Source organism: Anser cygnoides, chromosome 1, assembly GCF_040182565.1.
Source record: "Anser cygnoides isolate HZ-2024a breed goose chromosome 1, Taihu_goose_T2T_genome, whole genome shotgun sequence".
Taxonomy (NCBI): domain Eukaryota; kingdom Metazoa; phylum Chordata; class Aves; order Anseriformes; family Anatidae; genus Anser; species Anser cygnoides.
This window is the reverse complement of record NC_089873.1, coordinates 75,708,965-75,721,099: the sequence shown is the minus strand read 5'-3', so window position 1 is coordinate 75,721,099 and position 12,135 is coordinate 75,708,965. Positions and strand designations below refer to the sequence as shown.

The following is a 12,135-nucleotide window of genomic DNA, read 5'->3' as shown; positions in this document are numbered from 1 at the left end:
AAGTTTAAGTATCATGAAACAGTCCTTTCTAAAACAGTAAGCGTTGCACAGACTCAAAAATACATGAGCGTGACACACGTATAGTGCCAACGCCAGGTACGCTCTGGCGCCCGGTTAAGTTGTGCAAAAGAAGCACAAGAGGGCACCGGGCTCCCCCCGGGTGAGGGGAGCGAGGGGCGATGGCAAATCTCTGGGTGGCCACACAACCCTACCCGTGCCTCCGAGGGCCCCGGGGACAACCAGCGACTGAACCCGCGGCACCACCGCCATGGGCAAGACCGGGACAGCCGGGGGGCGGCTGCTCCCCACGGGTCCCCCCGGCCCCAAACCCGCTCGGTGGCTCCACGGACTTCCCCTGGCCGCTGCCCGGGGATACTCCGGAGCCGACTCAGTGGGAAAAAAATCGCACCCCGCCTTTTTTTTTTTTCTTCTCCCCTCCTTAAAGCGGGCTGGAGGACGCGATGCTTGTGACGGCGGACAATTAGCGAAAGCAGCAGGGGGATGCTTGCCAATAAACACCGAGATTTGAGGTTAAGCAGCTGTAAATCTGCAATAATCGTTTCAGGAATTCAGCTATTTACAAAAGCTTTCAAAGAGCAAACAAATAAGTAGTAGGAGGGGAGAAGAAATAGGAGAGAAGCCGAGCGGTCCTTACCTTCACATTGTTTCCCTTCGCCTTTATAGCCTGGCTTGCAGATGCATCTGTAGGATTTTGGTGTGTTTTGGCATATCGCATCTATGTGACAGTCATCTGTAGCTTCTGCGCACTCGTCAACATCTGGAATCACAGGATAAACCCCAGGGAAGACAGATAAGACAGGAGACCTGAGACACAGAAAACCTCCATGGATACCCTCCCTGCAGAAGCTCTTTGCTTGCTTGCCCTCCATGTGTCATCCTGGAAGTGAGAACACCTAAGGCTAAATGATAAACAAGCCGATGAGTTATTCTCACTAAGTCTAAGCACGGCCTTTTGCCGTCCACGAACCTAGAGGGGCTCTGTCCCACGTTTCTGCATTAAACGATCATTAAACTTACCAGAAATTAGTGGCTGTTGAATAGGTCTGGTGGTGGAGATGCACATCTCGGTTAGATAAAACAAGCGAGTATTCAAATGACCCAAAAGAGGAGAAGAAAATCCCATTTGCATGTTCTAGCAAAGAGAGCTCAATTTAGAAAGAGATACTAGTTTAAATAGACCATGCTGGCAGGGGAATGCGGGAAATGAACTATTTGAAGAGCAAAACCACATGAATCCTTTTTATTAAGAGGCAAAACGTAAATAAATGGGAAACCGTGTGAGGCTCGGTAAGTTAGAGCGGAGAAAAGCAACCTGCGTTAACATTCCCGCCCACCCCATCCCCCCGCCCACCCCTAACCCGGGAGAAAGGGGCCCGGCGCCCCCTCGGCACTGCCCGGGGATGCCTCCCGGGGGAGCCGGGCTCTGAAAGGGGGGACCCTGCCCGCTGTCCTTGCTTTCAGGGGAGGAAAGCCTTTACAAACATTTCAGTGACGGGTATTCGTTTTCTCCCCTGGCCTTAAAGAGGCTGGAGGGAGGGAAGAGGATGAGAGCAAGTCGAGATTTGGCAGTCGTGGGAATGTTAATGAAGTGAACATAGAAGGAGAGAGAGGGGAGGAAAAAAAAAAAAGGCTCGGACTAGGCGCACCAAAGTGAAAGTGGGTTTATTGTCAGCTTCAAATTCCAACGTTAATCGGTTCCGAAGTGCTTGCTCAGGCATCCCCAGCGCTGAAACACGGATCCTCCGACGTCCCCGGCAGAGAAGGGGGCGATGGGGGAGCGCATGCAGCACAGCATTGCGCCCAGAGGCACACAGTGGCACACCGCAGGGCTCCTCGCAAGAGGACTGCCTGGACTTTCTAAAGGAGAACAATTTTCCCCTCCTAAACGCAGAGCGTTGTGTTTCCTCGAGAATCGCCGGGCTGCTGCACTCTGTTCCCTCCTTTCTTGCCCGTTCGTTTCTTTGAACCACTCAGCCGGTTCGGACCTAGCTATGATTTACGTGAATTCGCTTTGGGGGTCCGAGGGTGTTGCCCAGATGAGACACAGGTCCAGTTAAGTACAAAAAGAAAAGAAGTTTTTTCTCTTTTTCCTCCAAACGCTTTGGTTCATACTTTTGACTCATTAAACCGGCACCCATCTCCCATCAAGATCAGCAGAAGTGACAGCTGGACTCTTTATAATGCCGTCAAAAATCCGAACTGCATTGAGCCATGGGGGACATTTCACAGCAACCAGAGGATGCCTGAGAGTCGGGCGTGAATGCCAATAAGTCAAATGAAAGAGCAAAACCAAATATGAGCCCCTGCTCTGCTCCACATCTCACGTTGCATTTCGGGAACTTGAAGAACTTCTACGCTCACTCCGTTCATTTTGTTGCATTTAAAGTCAGCATCTGGGCAAAAGTGGATTTCTTATACCCCTTACCCTCTGCTTTACCTTGAAGGATTTCTCCTAGCACAACTTTAGAGACTACGTACACATCTTTAAGAAATTACTCCCGGCTTACAACATTCCTAGGCAGATTTTTTTTTTCAAACATCTGAACAAAAGCTTAATATCATTACTACTATTAGACAGATCCGAGCGCGGTTGTTAAGAAACACCAGGTTAATGCGCAAACAGGGAAAACCTGAGACGACAGAGCAGCCTGCGGAGTCTCCGGGGCTCAGCACAGACTTATCTCGCAGGCACTTAGGGAACTTTTTCTCCCTAGCCTCTCCCCCGTGAGTCCCTGGGCTCTGGCAGTGCCAGACGCGATAAAACGCCTCCCCACCGCAACCTGCGGCACCCCCGGCGCCTCCAACAACGAGCAGCCACCTCCCCAACGCCTTCAGCCGGGGACGTCGGGTGGGCACAGTCCCCCCGGGACCAGGACCCCCTCCTCTTACCTGCACCCCCGCTGCCTCCCGTCAACCTGCCGGCCCAGGCGAAGGCGAGAAGCAAACAGCAGCGCCACGGAAAGCCGGCAGCGCCCATGCTACCGCTGCGAGCTCCGACCCCCGGTGCCTGCCTGCGCCGTGCGGGACGCGCTCGGGGCCGGCCGCCGGCGCTGACGCCCTGGCAGCGCCCCGCCGATTCGCCGCCGCTCCGGGGGCGGGACGGAGCCGGCCCCTCAGCCTGCCCCCTCCCCGGCCCCTCCGCCCCCCTGCCCTGCTCACCCCCGGCTTCTCCTCGGCCCTGTCACCGCTCGCCCGGGGTCACTGACGGAGCTACCAGCCGCGGCTTCGCCCCTCGCCCCGGCTCGGTCCTTCCACCCCAAAAATTTCCCCTCCGAGAGGGGCAAGGAGCGACGCCGCAGCCTTCCAGCCCCAGCATTTCCAGCAGCTGGCACGCAGCCCCCGCTAGGGCTTTGCGCCCCTGCCCATTTCAGGCTTTTGTCCCTTCCACCAGCGAACGGTTTTGCTGCTTTTGCGCCTCTTTTTTAATTCCTATCTCCCTGCCACCCGGCTGCTACATCCACTTGTCACCCAGCTAACATGTGAACCCCGCGACAGCCTGACGTGCCGCTTCTCGGCAACTCGTGCCCGATGCAGGCATGTGCTATTGCAAGTGTTGCGCAGCACCGCCAAGTGTCACAAAGCCCGAAGAGATTGGAAGGACACGTAAGAAAGTTGCCCACTCCAGCTTCTCGAGAAGTATGCACCACGATCTTTTTCCTCCATAAAACTCAATAATTAGTGCACGGCCTAAAAGCTGTTTGCTTTCTCAGTGTTTACACCTTTGGGCAATCGCCTCCCTAATCCCCTAGAAGTGGGGCGCTGGCATCAGTATTTTAATTTCGGTCCCGTATTTTTGTATTAATACCTTGAGGTGCAGTTGTGACATTCCATGTCCAAGCCTTCCCCTAGATACACAGAGCGTTTCTTCCACGTGGGTCCCCAGAGGTACATTAGAGCTCCACCTAGTGAGTTTTATGGCATGCTGTAGCTGAATCGTTCGCCCCAATCATTAGTTGTCTGATAGTGATATTTAACTCACTAACAGCAATCTTCCTTGGAAAGGCTTCTTATTTTCAAAGACTTTGTAAGTATGTGTTTTGCCTGGGTGAAAAATAAGGCCAACCCTCCTTATTAGAGTTCTTGCTTATTTTCTTTCCTCTTTAATTTTGTAATTGGCCCTGCCATTCAATTCCATGAAATCATGCTACTTAATTGAGGTAAATCGCCTGAAAAGTGTATTTTTCATGAAGGAATTCACTAGAACTGTCTAAAAATGAGCTACCTCCACTTTTTTGAGGTCACAATGTAATAAAAAGATTTGCTAGAGCAACAAAATACTCCAATTGCCTTCGTGACTTGCTGTCTAGCATGCATTAAGTGTCACATTGAGTGCATGTGTTAAGCTATTCTTACAAAGGTGACTGCAATTGTCTTCCGTCTTCCCCAATTCTGTGCATTTATTATCTGTACATCAATACCACCACCCACATAGCACTCAGGAAAGGAAGTCACCTTGATCCAAATCTATCACTGTATTCATGTGTTTCCTTGTATATTCTAAGGGTGGCATGCAATTAAAATCCAAGGATACTTCATAACATCTGTCCATTATCTAGAAAGCTTTTTCCTTTTTTTTTTTTTCCCCTTAAAAACAAAGCAAAACAACAACAACAAACCTATGTGGAAATACAGTGGAAGAGGGCCTGAACCTGATCATCACACTCAATAAGGAATACAATCTACAGTGCCAGGCTGAATATTTCCATAAGGGTCTTTTCAGCAGTTTTCCTTGCTAATGGTGACATCTTAGAAAGAGAATCCCTTTGGATTTTTACCTTTTCCACTTTAATTATGTTTCTGTTCTTGTTTATAATCATATAAACATCCTGTGTCAATTGCACAGATGTTTCTATGAAAAATTTAATATTGGAATTAATGACCAAGAAGCTTCTAGCATGGGAGCTTCAGAGTCAGTTGTTTGACCGTAAACCTTCTCTGTATAACTGTGGTGAGCAAGAGCTCCTTGAATCTAAGTGGGGGCTCCTAGCCTGGGAACTCCTACCATTGCCCTTGAGTCCTACCTGAAAACTTTTGGGCAGTCTGCAACAACAGACTTTGTGATTGTGGACTGCACAGACTTCCAATGTGTTAAAAAAAATAATTCATTAGGACCCATCTCTTTACTGTGTAGAAGGTCCCTGAACACCTGTGTACAAGAAAGTTCAATAACATTAAACATTAACATTAATTAATGTTTAATTAAACATTAAAAACATTAATAGAAGTGTCTGCTGAGCAGTAGCCTCACCTCCAAAACACTTTAAACCACAGACACGCACCATTCCAAAAAATACTTTGAGAAAACAGGAAATACTTTGAGAGGACAGCATCTGCAGAATTATTTAGTTTCCCAATTCGCTATTTAAGAACACCTGTATATTGGGACCAACAGTGCTGGACCCTCAGCACTGAGGGGGTGGGGAAGGTCCACCTGTTCAAGACATCCATAAGGAAAGTTTTGTACAAGAAGCAGAATCCATGATAAAGTTCAATGTCAGAAGGGAAGGATTCCTGTACCTTTCCCCCCCCACCCCCAGGGATGCGGAATTATATAATAGTTCATCAATACATGCATGGCTGGAGGACTGTTATTCTCCTGTTTCTACTGTAACATTACCTTCCTCCAAAACATGCCTCCTCTTCACCCATCTAGCCTTCTCCTTTCATTGCCAAGGGTGCCAGAAGAGTTAAAACTTGTACGAACACATTTTCTTAAACCTGTAAATCTTTCAACAAGGTAGATCACAATATGCCTTATTGATGACCTACAAAGTCATAAACTGTTTTTCCCTTAACTGTCTTATGAACAGTTCTCCATTTAGAAAAATGAATTAGCAGCTAGAGAGAAAAAAAAATTAAAGAGTAATGGAGTTGTTCTTTCTTGCTTAGATTGTAACCACTGAGATGGAAAAATGACATCGAAGAACTGGAACATACCTCCATCACCATAAAGAGTAGATTAGATCCTTCACTATTTATACTCACTTCATCCTGGTAGAAGACATGTTTTGCCAAGTTGAAAATTGTAACTCAAACAGGTAAATGAAGACTTGATGAATTAAAAGCTGGGTACTGTTTCATGACCTATATTACACGGGAGACTGGTTACTGCAGCCTCCCTTAAAATGAATAACGGAGACCTATAAAAGGTGCAAAAGGGATGGAACAGGACAAGGGTGTATGTACTACCTCTTAAGTGATTACACCACAGCAAGTGGAAGAAGACACGGACTTGTGTGAAATATGCAGTTAAAAAGATGCTTTTTCTGAAGTCCTGTTTGTTAACTCTGTTGCCAAAATACTAGCAGAGGTGGTGATCTGTCTTTGTTCACAAGGACACTGTAGTCTCAAAGCTGGGGAAAAAACAAGAAAACCTTGAAGAAAATAGGGAGGCCTGTAGCCTGTGTAGTCTTTCTACAGCATTCTGAATTGGGCAGAAGCATTCTGAATTGGTTTCGTTTTAGAAAGTGAGAGCATAATGGAACCAGAAGGGAAATATCAAGGCAATTTAAAAAACAACAATAAAAAAGCAACAACAAACAAACAAAAACAGACAAAAACAACCAACCAGAAAGACTAGGGAAACAGCAAAACAGCAACTGACCATTCAGATTTCTGTGCCAATAAAAGTTACAGGGAGAAAGGATGGTAAGAACACCCTCTTGTTTTTGAGCTGCACCAACTGACTGAAGTGAAGCTACAACTTATTTACCTAGAGTTTACAGAAAGATGTAGAGGATGCTAAAAAGCCAGAGTTGAATCCTGTGCTTGACTACAAAGAGGATAAAGCAAGCAGGTATCCATTGCTCTTTGTCCACCCCCTGACTTTAGACAAGTGTAAGATCAGGATTTTAATTCAATGACTCCTCCACAGAAGCCTTCAAAACAGTGACATTTTTGCTAGTACAACTTCTGACTCCTGATCTGGTATGGATTACTTATCATATTCTTTTCATTGTCAACTCAGTTATTCTCAAAGTGGATGTTACTGATTATTATGATTGCAATACAAATATATTGTATTGCTGCTGTTTTAACAGGCTACCTGCTTGAACACCAAGGTTTGCACAGTCTAAAAAGGTCAAGCAACTCAAAGAAAAGTACTCTCAGGGGTACTTTAGACCTGCACCAGTCAATTTTAATCGTAAATCCTGGATAGTCATTACTTGCTCTGACTGCACAGGACAGCAACAAGAGTTACAGTAATCCAACAGATGAGAAAGTTTTTGGGCTGTTTTAAGAGACATAAGACCTCAAACTATTTTATGATTACTCCTGTTAAAGTGATCTTAAAAAAAAATGGCTACACCGGACTCTGCTTTCTTCTTCAAAGCCCTGATTAGGGCACTCAGTCAGAGATACTTTGTTGTTCCTTTTCTGACAGATGTCCAAGATCTGCAGTCAGCTATGTGTGTGCTTTCCTGTTCTAATCAAGACCCCAAATACGTAAGGAACACTGAAGCATGTGCATATGCATCAGCAGAATGACTCTTGCATATAGACTTCTGATAGGACTGTCTCAACAAGATCAGAATCATACATTGCAAGATAAAGAGAAGAGCCTATGACCTCTACTCAGAGTCCCTTTATCCTTCAGCTTAGCTCAAAACCAGATGTGGGGAGTAGCGTGGCTCTAAGCCACATGGGCTGTCCCTTCTCTGTAAGGCACACCATGACAGCAGTTCAGAGAAAAAGCTGATTTCACTTCACAGAGGCTTCAATATTGTGAAATTTGATTTTGTTCCAATCCAGAGCCTTGCCCACCCCCAAAAACACTCCCAGAAGTCTCAAGACTTCCAGAAGCTGCATGTTTCAACTGCAACCTGACAGAGCAGTCACAGAGGTGGGTAAGTTCGCAGGACAGCTTGCCAAGTTGTGGTAGGATACTGTCAGATCCCTGCTTCATTTTTTTCAGACCTTTCCTGAACCCAGAATGATTCAGTTTAAACATTAAAAGTAGCAGCAACACTCCAGGAAAATTCTGAGGGTTCTTTAGTCAAAGTTTTTCCTGACTCCACAATCCCACAAAAAATTTAAGGCTGTTTCTCAGGTCACTTTCATGCAGATGGGAAAGGAAAATACCTGTAATGCAGCCTGCTCCTGCAATTTTCCTCCTTCCCTACCCACCTACTCTGCTATTGAGGGTTGAGTGAGATTTGTGTACTCACTAAAAATTCTGTGTTGTACAGGGAGATCCACAATACAAAAGCTACCCTCAAGTTCCTCCCTTTAACTTGCTATAATATGAAAAGGAGCCAACTGATAATTTTGTATTTTAGCATCTATTCAATGTATTGCAGGGCGAAAGAGTTCCATCAAAAACATCTGGAGGACCAAGGACCAGGTCAGGACATCAATCCCTTTACCAACCCAAGTCCTAGCTAGCTATGTAGTGGTAAGGTTATTCAGTTGGTGGAAAATTGCATACAAACTTCTTAAAAACAATATGCTTATTTTAGTGCAAGTGTATGTATGCACTTATCCTCTTGTTTAGCTGCAATCTTTACTGCATGTAATCCACATGGTGTAAGAGCCTGTCGACATATAAACTTGATCTTGAGTAGGAAGAAAGAACTGCATTGTTTGTGCTAAAGAGGAGCTCTAGATTAAGTCCTGCTTTATTGGGTAAAGTCTGGCCTATTACCAATAATAATTTTATCCTAATCAAAACCTGTGTTGATCAAATAGTCTTATTCTGAAGTAGGTGCCTACATAGAAATATAAAACACATGTAATTCTTTGTACTGTAATTAAATGTATTTTAACTCAGTTATTTAATTCATCCAACACAGCTGAGCTGCAATCAGCTTTGATCAGAAAGCCTGCATCTCCTCTGGTTTGTCTGTAGCCTAGGCCTCTTCAGCTGTGTCAGATGAATGTAAAGCACTCCAGCTGTCTCCTGTAAAGACAAGTGAGCATACCAGGGAAATGGCAGTGAAATCAAACCTATGGTCTTATGCCATGAGGACTGTGTTCACTTAATGAGAAGTGACTAGCAAAGTAGCACCACAGGACAGTCCCTCACCACTGTGTGTAAGATTGATCAAGAGAGAAGCATAGATGGAGGTTTAGAATCAGAACAAGCAAGGTCCTGTCTCCCATTGTCCTGCCATAAGCAATTCCATTGCTACCTATAGCTTTGCTCAGATGAGCTACAGAGTGTGATAGCCAACATGTTTCAGTCACTTCCCAGTAAACAGAATTGTGCTTCTTAACAGAAAATTAAATCAAGAAAAGAATGATTTTCCCTCACTGTCTTTTAAATGAGAAGGAAAAGACATGGTCTTATCTTACAAAAGGATCTTTAAAATACTTTGCTGAAGCTTCTTTAACTACTTGAGTATTATTCAACTTTTTAGAAACTATCTTATTTTACAGAAAGATAAGCTGTATTCCCCACATTTTTCATACACTTAAAATGATGATGCTGCGCACTACTGTGAGCATTAGAAAAGGCTCAAGACCCTATTATAGTCCAAAAGAATAGGCAAAGTACATAAAAATAAGTTATACCTAAGAATACAGTTGTGTGCTCAGGGTTTTGATAGATACAAATAAAACTCAGTTGTCATAGGACTATACAGCAACAGACAAAGGGCATGTTTTGAGAAGATTCATGATGTGCTCAACACACCAGATTAATCTGATGGAATGAATTTGTCTTAAAGAGCAATGATCATGCCAATCTTCCAACACAGAAGCTATCACAAAATATGCAAGCCCAAGCCCAAATCTTTGCCTTAGGATTTCTACTGCATCAAGCAAACTCTTCTCAAAAAAAAAAAAAGTCTATCCACCCATTGGTGTTGATATTTTGATATTTGCAGTTCTTCCAACCTAAGTTTGCATAGACTTAAATCAAAACAAAAGGTCACCAAATCTTCATTCCTCATACTACATTTTTCTCACATTCCAGGATAGTATTTCAGTGGCCTATTCTGAAATTGACTGCAGGTAAAATTGAAATTGCTGTCATGGAGTCCATGCTCATGGGCTGCACTCGTATAGACACCAGCCCTTTTTCCCCATACTTCTGTGAAGGGCTTAGAAGTTATCACTTATCTCAGCATAAAAGTTGACCATCCCTCTGCAAATCCCTCATGCCAAGAGCTTGCTGCTCCCCTATGGTAGAATGCTTATCTCACGTGTTTTCCCAGTAACCATCTTCAAAGGAACCAGGAGTTGGGGTAGTCTAGTAGCACACTTCATCCTTAAAATCACAGCCTGCTCTGTTACACAAATTTCTGCAGAGGCTTTTCAAATACATCATCCTATCCAAATATAAAGGGACAACTCTAGAACCATTTGAAAAACCCTATCATCATTTTCTACTAAATGAGTTCTTCTCCCTGAGGGCTCTCTGGAGGAGCCAATGCTATAGTATACTAAGCTACCGATGTGACAGCTGAAGCTCAGACCAACTCAATTCCTGACAGGCAGATGCAGGTGGTGTGAAATAGCAAATGAAAAAGATTATCAAATAGAATTAAATGCAGCACTCTCAGGAGGCCTTGATATAGAAAGGGTAAAATTCCACTCACCTTAATCCTGCATATTATCCCATTCAACTGAATGGGTATAGCTATATGAATAAAGACAGCAGGATTTGGTCTCATATGCTTACTATTCCTCTTTTTAAATTATATGAAATGCACAATATAGACCTATTAATAATGTTGCAGTTTGTTAGTATTATGCTATTTGGGACAGATTGGATTAACACAGGTATATTAAATTACAGTGAAAGCAGCTGTCAAGAAAATAGGATGGTAAGACTGGTTCATAAAGGTGTGCTCAGAAAGCTCAAGAAATCGGAAAAACTGCATACTACCACTAAATGAAAATACAAGCAGCAGAAGTTACTGACTGCTTGAGAGTCCTGATAAATTCTCATCATACTTGAACTGATCACAGTTTAATTACTTATCTAAAATATTTGGAAGACTTTCAATCAAATACCTATAGTAGAATTATAGAAAAGCAAAATCAATACTTGTTCCATCCAATTTCCAAGTGAATGTAAAGAATCCTGGGATATCAAATTAGGTGTACGTAGAGATCTACATGGGTCAAGACCAAGACAGAGACTTCAACCAGTCCTGCAGTACGCCCTACTGGCTGTGACCCATGGGGGAAAAAAGTTGTGTGGGTTTCATACTGTCTTTGTATTTCCAGAGGAGTCCTTGTACACGAGGTATTCTTAGCTGGCTAGGTGAGTCAGTGGTAGGTCTGTTGTGCACTGCTGAAACAGTTTGAAGCAAACAGGGAGCAAATACTTAACATTCAAACTTTTATTTTTGCTGTGTGCTATCAGTAAGCACGTGTAAGATTTAGAGGATGTTCAGAACCTGCTTTAAACACATTATCTCAAGTTCCTCTCTTTATTCTTAGACAAGTTAATACAAACATTTATTGAACAGGCACAGACATGATGGTATCTACCTTCTACAGCTTTCCCTGTAAGTTTTGTCTTCATATAGCATATGATAAAATGTTCAATTATGGTCTCAATCTCATCTTCTTTCTACCTCTACTTGTCCAACCCAACAACTCAGAATAATGTAGACCTTTCTATTAGCTTCATTCAGCCTCCAGCTGAGCACTCAGGTTTGCACCAAAGGGGTGAAAACCCTCACAGCTCTGAATGGCAAGATGAACAACTCCGCAGGGTGCAAACAGTAATGTCAGCCCTGTGGAAAGGTCACACTGCATATCTGAGTTCAAACTGAAACACAGTGGGTGTCCAGCAGAGCCCCCAGCTGTGTCTGTAGTGGCAGGATACCTCAGGTGGCTGGGCAATGACTGAGTGCTGCCAGCTGTGCCAGCCACAATCATCTGTCCATCACTTTGTGCTCTCATTTCTTGCTGGCCATCTCGTCAGCCTGGAACTGCATCTGCTGTTTTGGGAAGAAAGCACAATAGGGACTTTGCCTCTGGGTACCAAAGTTACGCAAATATTACTCCACCAAAGGTGCTGACAATACAACTAAAGAATAATTCCTATAGCAATCTATAGAAACTCCAGCAGGCTCTCAATGTGCAATTCTAAAAATTATTTATGAGGCCACTATGTACAGCTCTTCTGCAAGGACATTGGTAAACATTCATGAATTA

General features: G+C 44.1%; 1 protein-coding gene across 9 annotated transcripts in view; it reads right to left on the bottom strand.

Annotated features, from left to right (window-relative positions):
* Window positions 1-12,135, bottom strand: part of SCUBE1 (signal peptide, CUB domain and EGF like domain containing 1) — a 245,185-nt gene that overhangs the window by 211,570 nt on the left and 21,480 nt on the right. For 2 of the 9 annotated variants that reach the window (XM_048050138.2, XM_048050139.2), the window contains exons 1-2: window positions 1,039-1,258; window positions 656-778 (exon numbers count right to left, since the gene is read on the bottom strand). In XM_048050138.2, coding sequence (XP_047906095.1) covers window positions 656-778; window positions 1,039-1,150 — 235 coding nt within the window. In that variant the 5' untranslated portion in view covers window positions 1,151-1,258. Of the gene's footprint in view, window positions 1-655; window positions 779-1,038; window positions 1,261-2,910; window positions 3,059-12,135 lie in introns of those variants that run through there. The other 7 variants (XM_048050141.2, XM_048050143.2, XM_048050144.2 and 4 more) reach the window with 5 other exon arrangements.